Source organism: Pygoscelis adeliae, unplaced genomic scaffold (assembly GCF_000699105.1).
Source record: "Pygoscelis adeliae isolate BGI_AS28 unplaced genomic scaffold, ASM69910v1 Scaffold36, whole genome shotgun sequence".
Lineage (NCBI taxonomy): Eukaryota > Metazoa > Chordata > Aves > Sphenisciformes > Spheniscidae > Pygoscelis > Pygoscelis adeliae.
The window spans coordinates 914,562-935,209 of record NW_008824934.1 but is presented as its reverse complement, the minus strand read 5'-3'; the positions used below and the strand labels follow the sequence as shown (position 1 = coordinate 935,209).

The 20,648-nt window shown below is 49.9% G+C and overlaps 1 protein-coding gene across 1 annotated transcript; it reads left to right on the top strand.

The window, feature by feature from the left end:
* The first annotated feature begins 1,530 nt into the window (after positions 1-1,530).
* VWA1 (von Willebrand factor A domain containing 1) lies at positions 1,531-20,516 on the top strand. The gene is made up of 6 exons (XM_009325159.1): positions 1,531-1,994; positions 10,469-11,032; positions 16,879-17,157; positions 18,195-18,467; positions 19,237-19,506; positions 20,181-20,516. Exons 1-6 carry the CDS (start codon positions 1,922-1,924, stop codon positions 20,219-20,221), a joined length of 1,500 nt encoding a protein of 499 aa, XP_009323434.1. The 5' UTR covers positions 1,531-1,921; the 3' UTR covers positions 20,222-20,516.
* Positions 20,517-20,648: the final 132 nt, after the last annotated feature.

Sequence of the window (20,648 nt, the reverse complement as noted above, 5' to 3'; positions counted from 1 at the left end):
CAGCTAATATCCAGACTTATTTCACTGGGCTGTTAACATTAAGAAACCCTGCTCTATGTGTCAGGGAAACCAGCTAGCGACAGTATTTGGTCGCTGCAGCTATTGCACCAGGATCCAGATGCCATCTTTGAGGGGATCTCACAGGTTACATGCTCTCGGTATGAGAGCAGGGGTATCTAATTCTCTTGAGTACCTGGGATAACGCTTATTCCAGCCTGCATGAATCACTGGGTGAGGCCGTCACTCATATAGGGTTATGCTACGTGGGATTGAGGTATCGTACAACCTAATAATTACAAAGCTCCTTTGTGATGCAGCCGGGTACCAAACTGGGAGGGGAAACACAAACAAGTGCCCAGGAAGTTTAACTAGCCGACTGAATCCATGGTTTCTCAATTGGATCCGACTTCTTGGGCCTGTTCTGACTTTCCATTTGGTTGATGAGTCTGGATACAACTTTTTTCCACCCTGCACGGCTCATTGGCTCCTAACTCCTGTTCACTCTTTTACAGTTCCTGGGAGAGAGAAAATCAAATTGGAGGAAATACTGCTCACCAGTCTCAGAAATCCCACAAGCTTCTAAACATTCTCCCTTTTTTACTTTTTAGCCTGTCTTGTTGGTCACTCCCAATGTTAAGGGAGATGACAATTGATTGGTCTCTTCATAATTGGGTGTAACTTTCCAGCTTTCCTCTACTAGTAACATCTTGGATCTGTCCAGAATTAGCGCATGTTAAAACCTAAGGTGGAAAAAAAGGACTATTGTCACCTCTACCTGATGAGTAGGAGCCAAAAGCAGATACATGGACAGCAGGACAGCCATGAGAAGGGAAACGAGGTTTGGTCTGTTTTTTCGTTATGGCACAAGTCTCCCGCACATAGGGGAAGCGGGGAGGCTGAGTGCCCGTGAAGGTTGAACCTGGGGTCTTTGGTATATGCTCTCTGCCAAACTCTTCTGCCCCTCCATCCAGTAAGATATCTGTCACAGGTTTATCTTCAGGCATGTGAGTCCCCTTTGACTCAGAAGTCACAGACTTGAGAAGGTATTTAACGCCCCACTGAAGGGAGATGATCAGTGGGCGTGTAGCAGGCTGTTGCATGAACCAGCTGCACCAGAGAATATTGCTTCATGCCCTTTTCCACCCGGCTGACGCTCCCCACCTCGGCAGTGGTTGCTGCCCCCAGGCTCTGCATTTCTTGGTGACTTCTGCACCAGCTCTTCTCCAGGGTAAAGCGGCGAGGCACGGAGTTTGTTCGTACCCCTCGTGTTTGGCCCCGGGCCGTGGGGCACAGGGGAAGGGACGCGCTAGCGCTAGGACCTGGGGGAATGCTCAGCCTGCCTCCTCCCAAGAGGATTAGCCAATATTCCCAGGGCAGGGCACGCTCCCCAGCTTTTCTACTTTTGCTTTCCTCTATATACGTGTTTTTCCTTCTTCTAGTTCATTCCAGAGCACAGCAGCTTTGGATTTCTCTGAGCTCCCCCCCCCTCCCAGTAGTTGGACTGCTGCCAGTGTCTTGCAGGGCCAAAGTTTTATCTATAGGGATATATTTTTCAAACCAGCCCAGCTGCACGCAGACTGCCTGCAATTGAATCCACACTCCTGGGGCAAGTTTAACTCGGGAGAGGAACAGCAGCAGGGGTGCTGTTTGTGCCTCTCCTCCAGCTATTCCTGTCAAGATGGATTTATGACTTTAAAAGGGGGGGGAAGGAAAACTGCCTACAGGAGCCAGGGCTTACACCACAGCCCAACAAAACACACATAAAGAAGCAGTCGGATCTCAAGGCATGAGCAGCGTAAAAGTGGCACCCTGGGATCTGGTGGATCCTTGCACGTAATATGACTGATCTTAAGCCTTTCATCTGCCTTCACAGAGCCGAGCTTTTGGATTTAAGGTAGTTTGCCCAGGACCAGACTTTGCTATGTTGGCCGAGACAGTGCTTTCTCTTGGTCTGTGGCTGCAGTTTGCTGTGGGACAGAACACACCTGAGAGAGGTGAGTGCCCGAAAAGGCAAGGCGTTCCCTTACTACTTTCCCCCATTTAATACCTCCTCGTCCTTAGAGCTTCTCATAAAACCTTTTCAGGATAAAAGCTGAAGTTATATTGCTGCTTTAAGTGTATAGTTATACTTGTGTGTTACTTTGCTGGCACAAGGATAAAACAAAAACCTTTCTAAAATTGCCATATTAGAAAGAAATTTTATCTTGCTTGTTTTGAGTAGTGGAAAGGAAACTGTTTCAGAAACTTGCGGAGTTTAGTGCAATCATATGGAAAAAGTCCTGACTCCTCACTGTTACCTATGTACTGAGGCACATTGATTAAGAGAAGTAAAAACAGTGATTGATACTATACCTGTCGTCTTGTTCTCCTGCTAATCTCTGTAATTCAATCATTATATTTCCTCTTTAAAATGCTTTCTCTTGGATGCTGTTCAGGGGAAATTAATATGGGTCAGACTCGTGGAACTGACAGCGGGGAAAGGGATGCAGAGGAGATGAATGTCTCATTTCTGGTTCCTGCGCTGCAGTGCTGGGCAGAAGACTTAGCCCACATCGTGATGGCTAAGCTGATGTAAATACTTTTCTTCTGCCTTGTGTTCACGAGTAGAAAAAGGTTGTGTTTTTTGACTGCAGGGCTACTGCTGCCTGCATCTGGGTTTCACTGCACCTGGGAAACGTAACCCAGTGTGAAAGGAGAAGTGAACCTCTGGTCTATCTGGACAGGAGGTCCTCAGACTCAGACAGCAGCCCAGACTGCTGGGGTCTGATTCTGCTTCTGGTACGCAGACCAGACCGTGTCTATTGCTCGGATCCCCTTACAGGGTACTGGATGCTGTCCCTCAGTGACACAGGCCGGTTCAGGAATGGTACTGCTGCCTATGACATTGTCACAATGCTCGATGTCCATGCAGGCAGCAGTTACTCCTATTGCCATGCATTTCTGCTGCCATGGGAGCGTATGTGGCAGTTCCTCAGCCCAGGCTAAAAACAACGGTCAGACCTTTAGCGTATGTGGAAAAAAGCAAGCCATGGCTTTCCAGAAGGATTGTGCCTTGCTCCAGAGGCAAAGTTGTGCGCGTGGTGTTACTGACGTGCTGACTTCGGCTTGCACGCTGCCAAGCACCCGTAGGGGAAATGAACCTGCTGGTCGGCAAGGTGCCCATTCCGCAGCAGCTTTGATGCGGGGGGGCTCCTAGGGCTCCTCCCGGGCGCTCCCTAAAGCAACCTTGAGCAGGCAGCCAGTCTGGCAGGGCTCCTGGGCATGGGCTAGCTCTTGTCTGGAGGAGCTATGGTGGTGTGCCATGATCACACAATGAGAGGAACTGTTTGAGAGGTAGGGATGCGTGTTCGTAACTCTGTTTCCTAGGGACTTGACTGAATGTGAATGATTGTGGCTTTATCCTCAGCTGCAGCGGGCAAAGTGAGGAAGCTACTGGGTGTGGCCAGTGGTGCTTCTACGTGCTCAGGAGTGATTAGCTTTTTTCAGGGCAATGGCTATTGACTTAGTGCACCAAGGCACAAAGTCAAGACGGAGCATCACATGACCAGTTCCACCGCTTTCCTCTTTGGGTCCAGATTCAGATCTCTGTTGCATCAGCGTAAAGTACGACCACTTGATAGTTTTGGCTTTGATAAATGAAATTTGGGTTGTCATTACCTGGTTACTCTGGACTAGCATCAGCAGAAAATGATGGGGATGTTGCTGTCCCTGTGGGTGCAGCAAGTGAAAAAGACACGGCCCACCCATATGCACTCTGTAGAGGGCCCTGCACTCACTGATCTCTGAAGCACAGCTCAGTACCTGGCATAATTCCATGATTCCAGGACTCTTGAGGCTCTAAAACAGCAGAGATAGTGAAACTCCTGAGAAGATCGTAAGAGATGGCAGCCCAGCTTCCTTCCTGCCAGAGGAATTTGTCTGAAGGGCCATTTCTCAACCTACAGCCTGTAATCTGTGCCATGGACGAGCTGGAACCTGCATAGGTAGTTTGGGCTTTTAGCCACACAAGTATATTTTGCTTGGTGGGGCTCAGCTCCTTAAATAGGCAGGTGATCAAGCAGTCTCCCATGGCACAGGCCTCTCTGACATGGTTTTAAGTGTAAAACACCTCCTGGCTGGCTTGGTGGGATTCCTCTCTTTCTGGGAGAGGTGATGCCTTTCTCCTGCCTCTCACTGTGATCCCAAGGGGCCACAGGGGAGCAGGGACTGTGTTCTTCAGCCTCCAAACCTGGCTCCACTCATAGCAGAACTTTTTTCCTTGCATGGCCAAACAGTGAGAAGGGAAGACAAACATGCAAATTCAAACATAGTTAACCAAGACAGGACATGATCTTTTTTGGCTGTTAAATCCTTTATGCTCTACAAGTTCCAAGTCCCATGTAAATCAGGCATGTGTTCAGGTCCCAGCTGAGGGTGCAGGGAACTCTTGAAGCAGACGTCTCCTGTCAGCATCTCAGTGTAAGACGGGGAAGTCTGACCAGCTGTTTTCCTCCTGGAAAAGCCAAGCGTTTAACTAGGCAGCACTGTGACTCCATGGTGACGTTTTGCTCCCATATCGATCCCCTCCAAACTCTTCTTTGCATGACTGATCTGTGTCTGCTGACCACGTATCAGCTAGAGGGTGACAACAGGACACACTGCCATGTGTTCTCTATTGTTCCCTAGACTTAAGTAGAGCACAGGAGCAGCAATGGTATGAGGTCTGCAGAGTTACTCCTCAGCTCTTCAGAAGCAAAGGCCTGACAGTTCAGGAGGCAGGGAGGTTCTAACGGATGCCCCTTCTCTCAGAATCCCACTGAAAGTGAGAAATCTTCGTTTGGCATCTTGCCAAACAGCCGATGTTCTTTTGGTGTAGGAGCAAGGAAACTGCTTGAAAACAGCAGCTGCTTGCGTAATGCAGGGATTTGCTGGTAACGAATCTCCGCAGCCCCACCTCTGGCAGGGATGGTATGTTTATATTGGATGAAGGACGAAGAACAGGGAGAAAGATGAGGGAATTGAAAACCTAAACCTGAAGGGAAGGACGATGGAGTGTCCAGTTGCTCTATGAGCGTTGCCACACTTCTGATGTAGTGGGATCCTTTGTCTAGATTTTTTTATGGATCCTTATCCTTTCTGCTGACAAAATCTAAATGGGAGGAATTTGTTTCTGTCTTATGCAGGGCTGAGTGTTAAGTAGAAGTAACTGTGATGGTATTTGCCTGTATGAAGGATTAGCTGCCTGCTCCACCCACAGACAATCCCTTTAGCTCCAAAATACATACCTGCCCACCAGTGTAACTGTTGCTTTTGTTAACCAATTGTTGTTAACCAATGCTTTCTACCCTCCAGGCAGAACACTGTGGTGTCAAGCTGTAGCTCTTCCTGCAGAGCCTCCTAATTAACACAGCTATTTCCAGCAATGTATGATAGGTCAAACCAGTGTTTAAAGGATGTTAATGTGCCCAGCTCCCTTGGTGCCCCAGAGCTGCAGGGTACAGTCAAGAGTGCAACCTGACAGGGGCACGGCTCTTGACTCTCCTTTGATGTTCTTCTCTTTTGAGCCAGTGTTCCATGCTGGTTTTCACCCACGTGTTCCCCCATGCAGGTAGTTCTGGCAGCAGTAGGATTTTGCCTGCATCTGCTCCCTCCTGGTGAATTCGGAGTTCCCCTCCCAGAGCCCTAGTGCATGTGACCTTGTTTACCACTTGTGAGCAATGTCCTTTGGCCATTGATCCCTGCCCTGCCAGGGTCAGAAGCTTTCACAGCTGTTTGCAACATTCGGGAAAGGAGTGACGCTCCTCAAACTGGTGAGGAGCAGAGGGGAGAAACAATGATTTCCTCCTGGGAGGCTGCAGTCGCGTTGCCAAGATCTCTCGCTATGGCTTGCCAGCCAAGTAAGTGGCTTGTACTTCCTCCAGCGGAGGGCAAAGCGCAGAGCTCTGGCTACATGTGCTTGACTTGCTTCATGCAGCCAGAAGCTCTAAACAAAGCCCTGGTTGCTCTGCCCTGCTGGAATGCTGTTAGGAGGTAGGGAGCTCTAGGAACCAGTGGCAGGGACCCGTAGGTCACAGGCTCACTCTACCGTGTGATGTGGTGATGAAATTCCATGTTGCTATGGGCAAGCAGGAAGGCTTACTGGACTTCACTTTTATTTTCTGCTCAGCTCTGAATGCCAAGTTGCTCTGTGTGTGTGTCTGCAACACAGGGTTGAGTTGTGCTGGGTCACGCAGAATTGGCTGTAATCCACGTAGGTTGCAGGTCCCGCTCCTGCTGCCTCCTAGCATCTCTCACTTAGTCACCTCCAAGTAACGTTTATGTTCTCCGTTTCTGAGGGCTCCACCTGATTTCTCCTGTTGTTTCAGGAGATCTGGTATGCCTCTGCCATCTCAGCCAGCACCTACTACAGGCGAGTGGTTCCTGTGCTGCCTTGGTCTCTGTAGCAGCACAGTGATTTGTAGGCAGCATGTTTATTTGCATGTTTACAGACTGTGTGTGCAAGCACTCTGGCTTTCTTCCAGTGCACACCTATACTGTAACACATGCAATAAATGTGGTCCTGACTCACACCTGCCATTTCTGTCCCCCATCCTGTGGGCACTCCCAGCACACCTGGCCCTTTCTCCAGTGTACCTCTCCCTGACACTCCTGAGCACAGACGTGAACACTCCTGCCATGGGACAGACCCAGGCACTCATGCCCTCGTTGCACAGGCAGGCATCTGAACGGTACCCAGTGAGGGAAATAAATAGGGTAAAGGCTGTCCAAATGAAAACTGGGCAAAGAGGATCGTCGCCTGTGGCTCAAGCCTGAAACACTTCTCTGCCTTCTGTTTTCCCCCTTGAGCCCCTTGTGTTGTATCCTGAATGGCTGTGCTCTTGCTGGTTCATGATCTTTTCTGTGCTCAGGTCATCAGGTTTCACTGTCAGGACATGTAATAGACCCCTTACAGCCACTCACTGTTCCCCTGCCCTGGTCCTTTCCCTCCTCTTGATTTTGCCATCTCACATCTGCCTCTTGGAGTAGTGCCCCAGTGGGGGCTTAGCAAACCCCTGCTCATCTCTGCCAGGCTCACTGCTATCTCTGGGCCTGCCTTGACACGGCTTTCTGCAGGGGGAGAACCGTTTGCATGAGCTGTCTCCTTGGAGCAATTAACTTTACAGGAGCCTTTCAATTCAGCTGTCTACTGCCTTGTGGTTTTGGCTCCCACACACGGCTCCAGCACTCAACCGCTGTGTGCTGCACCAAGTCCTTTTATGTTCCAGAGCCCACATTGCTTGGCCACCCCATGTTCCTGATCCCCTCACTGATAGAGGAGCCCAAATGGGCAGGCAGGAGTCTCTGGTCCAAGGCTTTTTCTCCCTTCTTGCACCTCAAAAGCTGTCAGAAAGCAGGGTGGTGGTTAAAAGAATTTGAAATTCATTATTGATATTCCAGCTATTGTAAATCTCCCAAGCTCTAAGAGTGGTAGAAGCAGGAGTCCCCTATGTGTTTGTGCTTCCCACACAGCAGTTTAATTGAAAGAGTAAGAAAATGAGTCAAATTAAGTGGGACTCCAGGCCACGCCCTCAGAAGCATGTTCTTCCTGACATATTGCATTCTTCTGCACAAACGGGTCTGTGCTGCCCTTTCCCAGACATCTTGTCCCAGAGCCCCTTTAAGGTGCTGGTCCTAAGACTATCTGGGAAAGGAGGTCAATGCGTATTCAAAAGAGCAAGAAAACACCAAATTAGCCTAGCTTTTACAAAAGTGATCTAGGGAGGAGTCCGTCTACTCCAGACTTTCCTGCCAACAGTGGTATAAATCAGGGAGCTTTCTGCCAGTCTTGTGTGGACCGTAGCCTTTGAACTTAGAGGCAGCCCGTTCTGAGATTCAGCCACCTCCCTTGGGAGAGTAGAGCCAGCAGTTTTTCTCATCAAGTTTATCTATCATTTCATTCTTTTCCAAATACAGCTCACTTTTCTTGCAGGCACTGCCATTGTCAAAGATGGGATAAACCTGTAAGTTGTCTTAGGCCCAAAAGTTGCTCCTGACCTTGGCAGTTGCTCTTGGTCCTGCGATCAGCAGTTTGCTTCTTTCTCTGGGACTGCTGCGCCTTAGCCCAGAGCAGCAGCTCTGGATGGCAGAGGCTACGCCCTGGCACGGGGCATGCCTGACCTGCTGGCTCAGGCTGGTGAGGAATGTTCCCAGCTCCTGGAACGTGTCCACCCCCATCTTGGAGCATAAAGTACTCGGGATCAGCCTGGTGTTGTGTAACGAGGTGTCAGTGCAAGCTGATGTAGCTCAGAGGCGTGTTTTTTTTTCTGCAGCAGCGAGAGCGCTACGCCCTGGCACGGGGCATGCCTGACCTGCTGGCTCAGGCTGGTGAGGAATGTTCCCAGCTCCTGGAACGTGTCCACCCCCATCTTGGAGCATAAAGTACTCGGGATCAGCCTGGTGTTGTGTAACGAGGTGTCAGTGCAAGCTGATGTAGCTCAGAGGCGTGTTTTTTTTTCTGCAGCAGCGAGAGCAGGATCCAGGACTTGCAGACTGTACTTTAAGCTCTACCCTGATTCCTGTGCCTGAGCTCCTGCCTCTTCCCGTTGCCCTGGCCTTTCAGTTTATCTGTAATGGGTTAATAACATGTGCCTGGAAAGACTGCCATGAGGTTTCGTAAGTCTGTGCAGCGCTTGCGGATCCTGCATGAGTGTAGTGTAGAAGTTCTAGGTGTGCTCAGAAGCCAGAGCTCCCACTGTTCCTGCAGTGTCAGGCCCAGGGCATCTCTTCTACCCTGCCTTTGTTGGCTCCCTGCTCTGCTCCAGCCCCCTGTTCTTGTGCAGGACCTAAGAATGAGGAGGTGAGACTACTGTCCCAGGAAATTACTTCCCTTTGCTGCTGCAATGGCATTTTCTGCTCCCAGCTGTTACACATCTTGACTGAATTTGGACCAGAGGAATATCAGGCATTCATCCTGCTCTCATTCCAGGAGGAGCTGTATTTTCTCAGAAGTCAGGCACTAGGCTGAATTCAGGCATATTTCATCCCAGTTTTTCAGCCTTTTGGCCTGCCTCTCCTCTCCATGACTGGCCGTTTTCCTCTGAGAGACATGGGGTCTCTTCTGGCCATCCAAGTAGCTCCTCGAACAGTAGGGATCACACATGTGAATGGAAAGGAGGGAAAAAAGTAACTAGTGCTCCTCCTCGCTGTCTTTATCTTTGCAAATGTGTAAAACGTGACTCTAAAACAAACTTGGCAGCAAAGCCCAGAGAGGAGAGAGCCAATGCAGGCAGGGGGAGCTCCTCTCCCTGCTCCTGAAGAGCTCGCCACAGCAGCTAGGTGAGATGCATCTTCAGCTTTACCTCTGTTGAATGCTGGTTGATCTGCATCATCTAGGTTGATGCAGAACATGTAAAAGGAGTGAGCTCCAAAAGGCCAAGCTTGTCTGCGGCATTGGCCTTTGCCAAGAGCCAGAGGGCAAGCTGCACACAGCAGGGCTGAGATGCACTGACTGTTTACCGTGAGCCTCTGTCTCTCAGCCCACTGAAGTACGTTGGAGTATGGCAGCTGCAACACTTGTGTGCTTGGATATCGTGCCGTGGTTCACAGCAATGGACCAAGCACACCACCGGTGCTCAGGGCTGCTGTATCGCTGAGGTGCTCCAACTGTTCCTTTGCATGTCTCCTACCCTCTTGGCCAACGTGAAACCCTGGGGGGTAGGTGGTGTTTTTGAAGTGTGCTGCTGAGAGGGTCCCATGGCCGGGCGGACCAGCACTAGGCTGCTGTCCTGCAGTGCCTCCCAGAGCTCTTTCCAGGCTCCACTGCAGTGCTTTGGCTTCTCTCCTTGCAGCGACCCTCTTGGGCAGGGCCTAGATCAGGCTGAGCAGCTGTGACGTCCCAAAGTGAGACTGAACCCAAAGAAAGCAGTGGGAGACAAATAGTTCAACGCAGGTCACAATCCTGCTATTCAGTGGGGGGGTGGTGGAGTGGGGTCTCATGAACTTTTTTCCTCTTGCTCTTTGTGATCCTGTAACCAGTTCAGGTTCTTGGACCTCAGGGCTTAAGAACCAGTTTTCTGTTCACAACAGAAACGGCTTTTTTGGCCATGTACTTTAAAACAAAAGGTGCTAAGAGAACTTACTTTGTGAACAATCACAGGCAGCCCTCTGGCTAACGCTTCAGTGCTAGCATCTCAAAGCGTTCGCAAAGAACAGTTGTGATCAAACAGATGAGTCTAAGCAAAGCTGTCCAATGAGGGAAGACGGGGTGCTAGGGAGATGGGGTGAGAAGTTCCTGGACAGTGGACAGCAGGACTGAGAGTAAAGCCCAGGACCCCTCACACGAGATGCAAATAATAATAAAAAGAGGCAAATCCTGAGGTCTCTACTCAGCCAAATTCTCACCGAATTCTGAGATTTGGCACAAGATAACCAAGCGTTCCTAGCAGATGCCTGTGCAGGTATGGGTTCACACCATTCCACTAATGCACCTCCCTCTCTCTTCCCCTGCTAGGTCCCCAGCCGTCTATTTCCAACTCAGAGGGGGACCTCCTCTTCTTGCTGGACAGCTCTGGCAGCGTCTCCTACTATGAGTTTTCCAGGGTCAAGGAATTCATGTGGGACCTTGTGCAACCTTTCGCCTTTGGCCCCAAAGATGTCCAGACCAGCATCATCCACATCAGCACTACGCCCACCATGGAGTTCCCTTTTGACCGGTACCTGTCTAGTGGGACTCTGCAACAAGCCATCCGGGACACGCAACAGCTCATGGGCGACACTAACACAGGCAAAGCGCTCTCCTATGCCAAGGAGAAGTTCTTTAGTGATGAAGCTGGTGCCCGGCCAGATGTGCCCAAGGTACTGGTTTGGGTGACAGATGGTTTCTCCACTGATGACATCTCTGAACCCATGCAGCTTCTGAAGGACATGGGAGTAACAGTCTTCATTGTCAGCACTGGACGGGGGAATTACCTGGAACTCTCTGCTGCTGCCAGCCAGCCTCCTGAGAAGCACCTGCACTTTGTGGATGTTGATGACCTACCCATCATCACAAAGGAGCTTCGAGATGCTATCCTAGGTACAGCGGGGTTGGGTTGTGGTCACTGGGAGTTTGCAACAGGGCTGAATATGAGTTAATGCCTGGCTCTGCAGGGCAGGCAGTGTGAGAATCCCCTAAAACCAATGGTCCTACTGACCCACAGCTGCTGCCCTTGCAGACTGAGGTGCTTTAGGTCCAAGTATAAACCAAGGCTTTTAGGAGGTCTGGGACAAGTATCTCTATTCCCTTTGGAAGGTCCCATGACTGACTGGGACAAATTCCCTTCTGCAGACCTGTTAGTGAGATGAATTTATTTGTAATGAGTTGTTGTTCAGTTGTTAGTGAAGGAAGGAGGCTGAGGCAGCGCATTATTTGGATTCCTTAAAAACCCACAAGACTTTGAAAGGAATCATGCAGGTCACAGACATCCGTGCAATTCAAGCATGGCATGAAGATGTCCCCACTTGCACAGGTTAACTGTTTACCAAAGGCTTCCTGAACAGGCAATGATTTAACTACAGTAAGAGGCTGCTGACTGTGGGAGCAAGGTGCCTAAGCCCCTTGAACTTGATTTTCACATTCAGGGTGAATTCTTTCTCTCTAAAATGCTGTCTGGCTATGTGCCATCTGATGGAGGTGGAGGACACAAGTGTGTTGAACACATTGCATACACAAAATGGCATGTGTATGCCTGGGAAGGATTTGGTCCTGTCAGCTCCCTCAAACTCTTGTCTAGGGTAGATCTGACTTCCTATATATACCATCATGTGCAGGCACAGTGGCTGGCACGCACTGAGATATCTAACTCCTGCCTACAAGTGGCTGGCAGTTGTTCTCTTACAAAGAGCAATTAAGGATGGGGCTTGCTATCAGCATTAAGACTGTAGGAGAGGAATGTTTTTGTTCCATAGATCCCCTGTTGTAACGTGTTCCACATCTGCCAGATCTATAGCCCGACTTGGCTAGCACAGCCCTTGGAAGAAAATCCCAGCCCTAACTTGTTAGGCTTAGCAGGCCAACTCCTACCTCTTTGTTGCTAGCATGGTTGTGGCGGTTGCTGTGCAGAGAGCAGGAACAGACAGCAGATTTGATTCCTCAGCCGTCTTGTTTTTTAAAGCATCCAGGAAAGGGTCTGAGGAGACCCAAAGCCATAATCTGGGCCAGAAGACGGGCGTTTGGAAGTCAAGAGGAATATCTCATGCTAATCTGTATGCTGCACTGCACAATGCATGTTCTTTTTGCAGCTCTTGAATGCTGTCACGGTGGGAGTGCCAGTGATTGCAAAGCAGGGGTTTTGCCTCAGCCTCCCAGATGCTTCTGGATTCGTTTGGAAAGCTGAGTGAGTTACTATGACTTTGCAGACTTTCCATGCATTTTCTGGAGGTTCTCTCTCCATTGGAAATCCTGTTTTAATTCCTCATTTGGCTTCTGCTATGTGAGTTGGTTAGAGCTGGCTTTGGAGTGTCCAAGTAACCCTTTCCACAGAAGAATCCTCTGTATGTAGCGATTTCTTTCTATTTCCAACCGTGATCATTTAATAAACCACACACAGGGACTATGTTCTCCTCCAATCATCCACCTCTCTCCTGTATGAGTATGGGGCAGTACCAGCAGTCCTTCTACTGTACCAGATGCCGCACAGACCCCCAGATGTTTCGTTTCAAGTGGCTGTTTCAGCTTCTAGAGCATCCTGAATTCGGATGGTATAAAATAGCATCCCAAAATGAGAAATCACCTGCATATCCTTGCAGCACAAGACTGTCTTGAAGATCGTAAGATCTGCAAAGATAATAAATACTCTGCTGTGCCTGAGGGCAGTATTCAGTGCATCCACTAGGTCTAGAAGTTACTAGTCTGAGATCTTAATGGAAAGTGAGATTCCCATAGGAATCCAGGGGCTGGCGCTTTAAGCAAAATACCAGACATTGGTAACGTCACTTGAGTTAGCCTTAATAAAGCCACGTATGTCCACTCTTCCCTGCCTGGAGGAGGCAGCCCTCATCACCACCCTTCCTGCTTCTGTGGCCCCTGGGATAGCAGGGGCAGACAGGATCCTTGGCAGGCAGAAATTAGGCCTTTCCAACTCTGGAACGCCCAGAGTGGTTTTATTATGACTGCTATCTTATCTTCATTTCTTGCTACTGTTTTTTAAAAGCCTTTTGTAGATGCACAAACAAGCTTTGTCAAGAGTTGCTCTCCTCCCTCCATCTCCTATCCAGGAATGGGGTGTTTCATGCCTGCCCCGTAGATACTCCAACACAATGGTCCCTGGCTACCAAGCTGCTTGCTGTCTCAGGTAGGCTGAGAAACCCCCATGGAACAGTTCAATCTCTGCAGCTGTACCTCACTATACAAAGGTAGACACCTTTATGTAGGGGTTGCTCAGTTAAGAAGCATTTTCTTTGCCTTCAGAAATTTGATCAGAGATCTGAGCAGGCAAATAATATAACGAACTGTCAGGGCTGAGTCTGGAGTTCACAGCAAGGGTTTTCAGTCCTAGACAGCAAGACAGCCACTACTTGGACAGGAAGACAAAAGGAAGGTGCCTTACTCTTCTGAACTATATTTCTGTCCCGCTACAGGCTCTGCTGAGGCCAAGGGATGTGATGTCTCTGCCTCAGTTCCCCTTTTGAAAAACCTGGCTGTCTCACAGAGCAGAGAAGATGGGCTGCTTCTTAGACATGGCGGACCTGAAATACTTCCAGTAATGCTACTACGCAGAAGGGTGCAAGACAGGGACTGTGGATGGATGTGTGTGTTCACTCCACCTCTCTTCCCTTGGCACAGGGTCCTGACACAACAAGTCTGCAGAATGCAGCAGGCTACAGTTTGTTCCCAGCCAGCCTGGCTATGGCCACAGCCACGACGGGCTCCTGGCAAATACTGGTGTGAAGGAAGGGGGACTCTAGCTCAGGCTTCTTCCATTGCATCTTATATATTTTGTACCCAATATATGGCATTTGGTGCTCTCCTTCTGGGGAAGGACCTTCAAATACTGTGAAACCAAGGCATTCCTTTGAGATGACATCAGGTTCTGTGCTTGCTCTCCACTCAGCCAGTTGAACTGACAGCTGCTGACTTGTTTCATCCTTCGGCACCATCTTCTGAGCCAAGTTCTGCAGGAGCCCACCTGCCCAGCAGTCACAAAACATCAGCCGCTTCCCATGCATCTTCAGGGCAACACATTTCTGATCTGAAACAAGGTCCTGGCTAACTTCTGCTGTAGTGAAGGCTTTGAGCCTAGAGTCCTCTGACATTCTCACTTAGCACTGAATATAAGCAGGCGACCAGAGGGAGTGATCTCAGACCTTGAATGTCCACCCTGGTAATGAAGTGTGTTTTTCCCCCCTCCCAGAATCAGAACCCTCCCCCCCATCCATATCAAAGTAGGGAAATACAAAGCAGGGAAACACTTCACATGAAGTGATTTGTCCCAAGTCCTAGCTGAAGCTTCTGCCGAGAGGGGATCATGTACCCAGGGCTAGAACAGGTTCATCTGCTGCCTGGCTGCATTTCTTACACATATCATGAAAGTAGCAGCATTCCTGTGAGTCTGATCTTGATCTTGCCAGCGTTCGTGGGATGCCAGCAAACCTGTGGCTGCAAAACAGTGTTTCAAGTCACCCAGAGGCAGGAGGTGGAAGGCACGTGTGTCACAAGCTGTCTCTGAGTGTTGCTAGCAAGGCACTGCCTGGGTCTAATACAAGAGATTAACTTGCTGCTTCCCTCTGGGAACAAGGAGGCGCTGTGAAGCGTACCATGGGCATCTGTTTTTATGTGCTGAAGGCATCTGTAATCTGGCAACAAGGGGCAGAGCTATTTGCTGTGGGCTTCCTGCAGCATGTGTCTCAGGTGTTGCTGCACCCTGTTACTTTAATCTGCCCGACTTGCTTACAGTGTCCCTGGGCCCTGCCTCCAAGCTCACTTATTTCCATTCCCTGAGCTTTTTGGCAGGACTTTTGGTGCTGAGGCCTTTCCTCTGTTCCCGGTTCCTTTGTGGCTTGGCCGCTGGTATTGCGGGGCTCACGGAAGGGTGCAGTGCCCCAGGCCCCGTGGTGCTGCCTCCCGCCCTCTGCCTCCTCCAAGCTCCGACCGGGTGGAGTGCTGCTGGCTGGCAGGCTGTGTGGACGGGAGCGGGCAGGGCACGGAGAAGGGAAATGTTCCTGCCTGCCTGGGAGAGCCAAAGAACAGCTCAGAGGAAAAACTGAGGCTGCTTTATTTGGTACGGGGAAGTTGGCAGGGACTCGGAGCAGCTCGGAGGAGGAGAGCTGATCTTCTCCCAGTTAAAGGGCAAGTCTGAGAGTGCAAGGCTAGCCCCTATTTTCTTGCAGGTCTGGGCAGACTTTTGTGCCTCCCCTTACCTCTGTGTAATGGGCAGCCAGTGAGGGCTACTTGCAGTACCCTGAAGTATTCAAGCTTCAGCTGGAGGGTACTACCATAAGGTTTCAGGAGTGGTGCTGTGCAGAGCAAACGCACTTCTGTAAGGCTCAGGATGCTTTTAAAAATCCTTTTTTTAAAAAAGAGCATCTTTATGTCTTCGTATGCCACTTTCCTGGAGCTAGAAACAGTCCTGTGTGTTTCTGCCCCTCTGGAAGACCAGAGAACAGTGGAATTCTGCCCAAGATGGGCTCAGGAGGCCACGTGTGTTGGAAGGGTCAAGTAGCAGAGGAAGCTGGGGGAACTGCAGAGCATCAGAAGAGGTATTCGTGTCTGGCATTTGGGGTCTAGAACTCAAAGGTAGCATGAGCTTTGAAGAGAAGCCTCTGTGCAGGGGGAGAGAGGCGAGATAGCACGGAGAGTGGCTCTGAATGTTGAATGTCACAAAACAATGGAGCTCTGTGAAACACTGCAGGGAGTGACTTCAGCTGGGGTGAATGCAGCTGGCTCAGCAAATGCTGGACAGTCCCCAGTCGTTGCCCCTTTTTCCTGGCCACTGGGTACAGGCAGAGAGCAGAGATAAATGTGTTTCTTCACACTCTGGGCTGCTTCACATACATGACAAAACTTAGTGGTTTGGTTTCACTAGTAGGTGATTTCCACAGGGAGCTCAGGATGAACTGAGCGCAGGAGTTTTGGAACCTGGATGCCCAAATTCTGTCTCCAGCTTTGTCACAGGCAGTGCCAGTGCTGCTTGCCATGTTGGGTACGTGGTAACGTCTTGCTGAGTGTGGGAAGCTGCCTGTTTGGCCGGGCACAGTAACTCCCACACATCTGTCGTGCAGGAGCAGCTGCCCAGAACTTGCTGGACCGCTCTGGATTCATTCTTGGTGGCAGAAGACTGGCTTGGATGGGCAGGGGCATGGTTCCTGCTGTGCCAGGCCTCGCTGTCACAGCAGATCACAGCACCGTTTGGCCTTAGCACAGAGGACAATGCAGAGAGAATGGAGAGGGAAAGCTGGGGCTTTATAGAGCAACCTGGAGGCTTGTGACAAACTGGTTTGAGGCTGGAGATGCCTAGGAGGCAAGGTGCAGTAGTATTCTTGAGCTGAAGCCTGTTGTGCAGACAAACCTGAGCAATTGCTTTAGCCAAAATGCCACCTCATGGCGGTTGGGACATATGCATTTCCTTTGCAAGCTCTGTTCAGTGACAGGGTCTTGTCCGAGAGGTAGGACTGGTGTGAAGACCCAGATATTGCTGCCTCAGTTGACACATTTTACATTATATATATATATATTTTTTTTAGCTTTATGCTTGGCTTCCAGGATTCAGTTTTTCAGACCCCTTTCAAAGAGGGTCTGGTTCACTGAATTGCTATGAAGGGGCCTGGCTACACCTAGGTGACTTCAGCTGTCATCCACTGTTGCTGTAGGCTACATCTCCCATCCAGAAGGGCCTGTATTTTAGACGTGCCGTGTTCTGCATATTGCTGCTGTTTCTCTTCCAGATGTTATCCAAGCAAATCGGCTCCATGCAGTAGATATCACCTCAAGCAGCTTCCGTCTGATGTGGCCCAAACTCCTCTCCCAAGAAACTGGCTACTACACCCTAGAGTATGCCCCAATAGATGATCTAGCAAGGAAGAGGACAAACCAAGTGTCTGGGGCTCACACTAGCCTCACGCTAAGCAACCTTGCACCGGAAACTACTTACGAGGTGGCACTCATTCCTGAATCCAACGTCCACTACTTCCCTCCCCAGACAACAAGGGTTACTACACTGGCAGGTAAAACGTGCACAATCGTGACCAAGGGGGAAGTCTCTACTGTGCTGAGCCTCACGTATATAAAGCAAACAGGACAGCCCTTGGTCTGCATCCCACAGCCTCATGGTCTGGCTGGAGGAGGCAGATGGTTGTGGTCAGGACAGAAGATAATGTGCTGCTTTATGCTGGCACTCAGCTGGCAGCTCTTTCCTTAGAGAGATGTTCTGGACTGCCCAGAACAGGGGATCATGTTGTTCATAAGATGGTCATAAGATGCCTTTCCAACTTTAAAAATCTATGAATCTGGTGGAAAGCAGAGCCCGCTACCCAGGAGAAGAAGGCAGGAGCTGCAGCTTGCGAGTATTTAACAGGGCTGAGGTGTAGAGCCCACTGGGGATAAAGCGCAGGCTGCTGCACGTACTTACTCGCTGTCCCAGTATGACGGTCAGGCAGAAGCAGTACTGCCTTGTGTGGGTTACTGCCAAAGAGGAATTTTGACCTTCACAGCTTGAGCAGCTGCTATGGGAACAAGGAGATCCCTGTCTCCTACCTGAGGTTGCAGGTGCAGCTAGGGGAGAGTAATGCTCTTGAAGCAGGTGCATGCTGCTTCCGCAGGCATGGGGAATCGCTGTGTAAGAGGGAAGGAGAGGGGGAGCGCTCAGAGCAGAAGCCAGCCCCTCTGTGCAGACTAGTCATTTGGGCCAGAAGAATAACTCAGATTTATGCTGGATAGCAACATGAGAAAAAAGTGGCACACTGACAGTCTAAGCAGGGGTGACAAAGTCAAGATGAACTTGCATCCAATATTAATTTTCTGCATGTAAGAACAGTTTTGGCTGAGTAGTTTTGCCTGCTCTATGCTGCACAGGTAGAGAAACCATTTTCTTAGGGCTGAGCTGGGTTGTGCTGACTGGGATGACTATCAACATCCACTTGCCGGATGGATTTTCTTCCACCTCCTGGAAGCCAAATAATGGTGCGGGTCAATTATGCTCCTCTGACAGCATGCTTATGCCTTGAATTACATACTCATTCATATCTTTTTACATTGCTTTCAGAGGAAATAAGCCCAGCTCAGGTTCTCATCTCAGAGTCTGGGCCACACAGCTTCCATGTTAGCTGGGCTCCTACACTGGACAGTGTGATCGGCTATCAGATCCTGTATGGACCACTCCCTGGGAACTCGGTGAAGCTGCTGGAGGTGGATGGCAAGCACAACAGCACTGTGGTGGAGAATCTGGCACCCAATACAACCTATCTAGTGACAGTGACTGCAATCTACAAATCGGGAAGGGAGAAATCCCTGTCAGCTAAAGCATGCACTCAGGAAGGTGAGTGAGCAGCACTCTGCTGATAGGAAACTGTATGGGCATCAGGAGTCTCTGAAGTGCGCCTGTTTCTTTGCACAGATCATCGGCCTCTAGGTGAAGCCAGAGAACTCAGTCAGCCCAGTTACTGGGGAGGGATGAGAGAAGGGGAAAGCTGCGGCTTCTGGTGAACAGCACGTGATATGCCGTTAGGATGTAGCAGATATATAAGGCGTAGGACTGAAAGAAAATCGGACACGCACAGTATGACTGCTATTACAGGGGGCGTACTGCCAAGCTGCTGGTGCAGTCACAAGCAGAACGGACTTGGAGATCCCTGAAGAAAGAAAGCTGCCTTTCCCTCCTATCCCCTTGGTGTCTATTCTTTAGTGTGATTTAGCATCAGAGGGGTGGAAACTTCATCAGCAGAAGCTTCTGCTCTTAAGAGGTACCTGTAAAGATATTGCAGGAGGCAAAATCTAGCTCTTATTAGGACTCGAGAGTGAGGAGCTCAGAGTGACAGCAGCTGAGGGTGTGGGAGGTGGCCAGACAGTACCTAACAGTGCCAACAAAAGTATTTTGTGCTGGTACCAGGACAAAGTTAAGGACTAATTAGGCTGAGCTCCTCCAGTGTGGAGATGTAGGGTGACAGGCTATTGCATCTCTACAACAGAGAAAGATCAGGCTGGCTGGCAACCCCTTCTCAGCAATCCCTTCAGGAGGAACACGGAGCTAGCTGGTAAGGACCACTCCGTACAAATGGCCCACAGTAACATGAATCTTCTTTCTCTAGAGGGCTCCAAAGTGAGGCACCTTCGCTTTGAAGACATGGGCCCCAACACCTTGAAAGCCTCTTGGGACTCTGCCGATGGGAAAGTCCTTGGTTACAGAGTCAGATGCCGGCGGCAAACTGGCCCTTCATCTGTCATCAGCGTCTCACCGCAGATCCACAGCGTGCTCCTCACAGACCTGGCTTCAGGCACCACTAACAAAGTGTGCGTGAAGCCCATGTACAAGAACCAGCCGGGCAAAGGGCTATGCCGCATGGTGCGCATGCAGCCAGGTGAGCTGGGGTGCAAGGCAGAATCCCGGGGCACTTTTAGCCAAGGGAAAGTGTCCTGAAGGGCACTGAGGTGCTGGAGATCCAACACAGAGGAGCCCTCATGGCTGAAATACTCTGTGCTCATCAGCTAGCTTGCCAACAGGGCTTCGTCACAGCTACCAGCCCAAAATGTACTGTCCAAAGATGGGCTCTTTCCCCCATTTTTAAGAGCAATACTCCTCCTAGTGGCGTTATATTTGCAGGCAGGAGAAAAAGTGTACAGTGGAGACAGTCCTGCGACTGCTTTGGGATAACAAGGGTGGGAAGACTGCTAAAAGTTGGCATGGGCATTGGAAGCAGTGTTTAAAAGTCATTGGAACTCTTGGCTACCCTTCACTCTTCAACGTGGCAGGGACAAGCTAACTATTAAACACAGCTACTAAGGCACAACACATCTGCTTTCCTCCTTCCGCTACCCCGAAGCCGCTTACTGTCATGAAACACAAAGGGATTCTTGGTGGGCTGAAGTGAAGTAAGAGCTAAAAAGAAGCTGTGTGACAGTGCAGAAGCACAGCCTTTTTCCCAGCAAGAGGCTGGAGTGATAGTGAAGATGACCACAGGGATGAGATCTCTGACTCAGTCAAATTTGGAAAGTGGGTGGATAAAACTGACATTACTTTTTGTGTTCTTCCCAGCTACCGACGCCCAACGATATAAGCACAGGCAGAAAGCGTGACAGACTCTGGAGTGAACTGATTCCCACCAGAGCGAGGAATCTTGCTTGGACAAAGACTTGGACAAAAAGGAGGGGGTCAAGGGAGGAAACAGGAAAGCTCACAGATCATCTCCCAGCCTGCACTGTCTATGGAGGTGTCGTGGTTGTCAAGCCTAAAGGCTGTCCTCAGCCAAGCTCTTCCAAAGCTTAAAGGTTTGACTTGGCTGGATGGAACAACCAATCTGACTAATAGATCCCAAATCTGTACCCTCTCTTATACAAATATGCCTGACAAATAACAAACAAAAGGCAAAGTGATGAATCCTCACTATTGCTTGCTTACTGCCTGTTCTCTATTTATTAAATGTTGATACAGTTTTATTTTTGCAGCTTAGGAGCGTGGTCAGGACTTGGCTGTTTACTGCCCTGGCCTTTCATTCTGGGCACC

Coding starts and splice junctions, on each gene's coding strand:
- VWA1 (XM_009325159.1), top strand. CDS start 1,922: ATGTTGGCCGAGACAGTGCTTTCTCTTGGTCTGTGGCTGCAGTTTGCT. Junction 11,033..16,878: donor GCTTCGAGATGCTATCCTAG/GTACAGCGGGGT, acceptor TTTCTCTTCCAG/ATGTTATCCAAGCAAATCGG. Junction 17,158..18,194: donor AAGGGTTACTACACTGGCAG/GTAAAACGTGCA, acceptor CATTGCTTTCAG/AGGAAATAAGCCCAGCTCAG.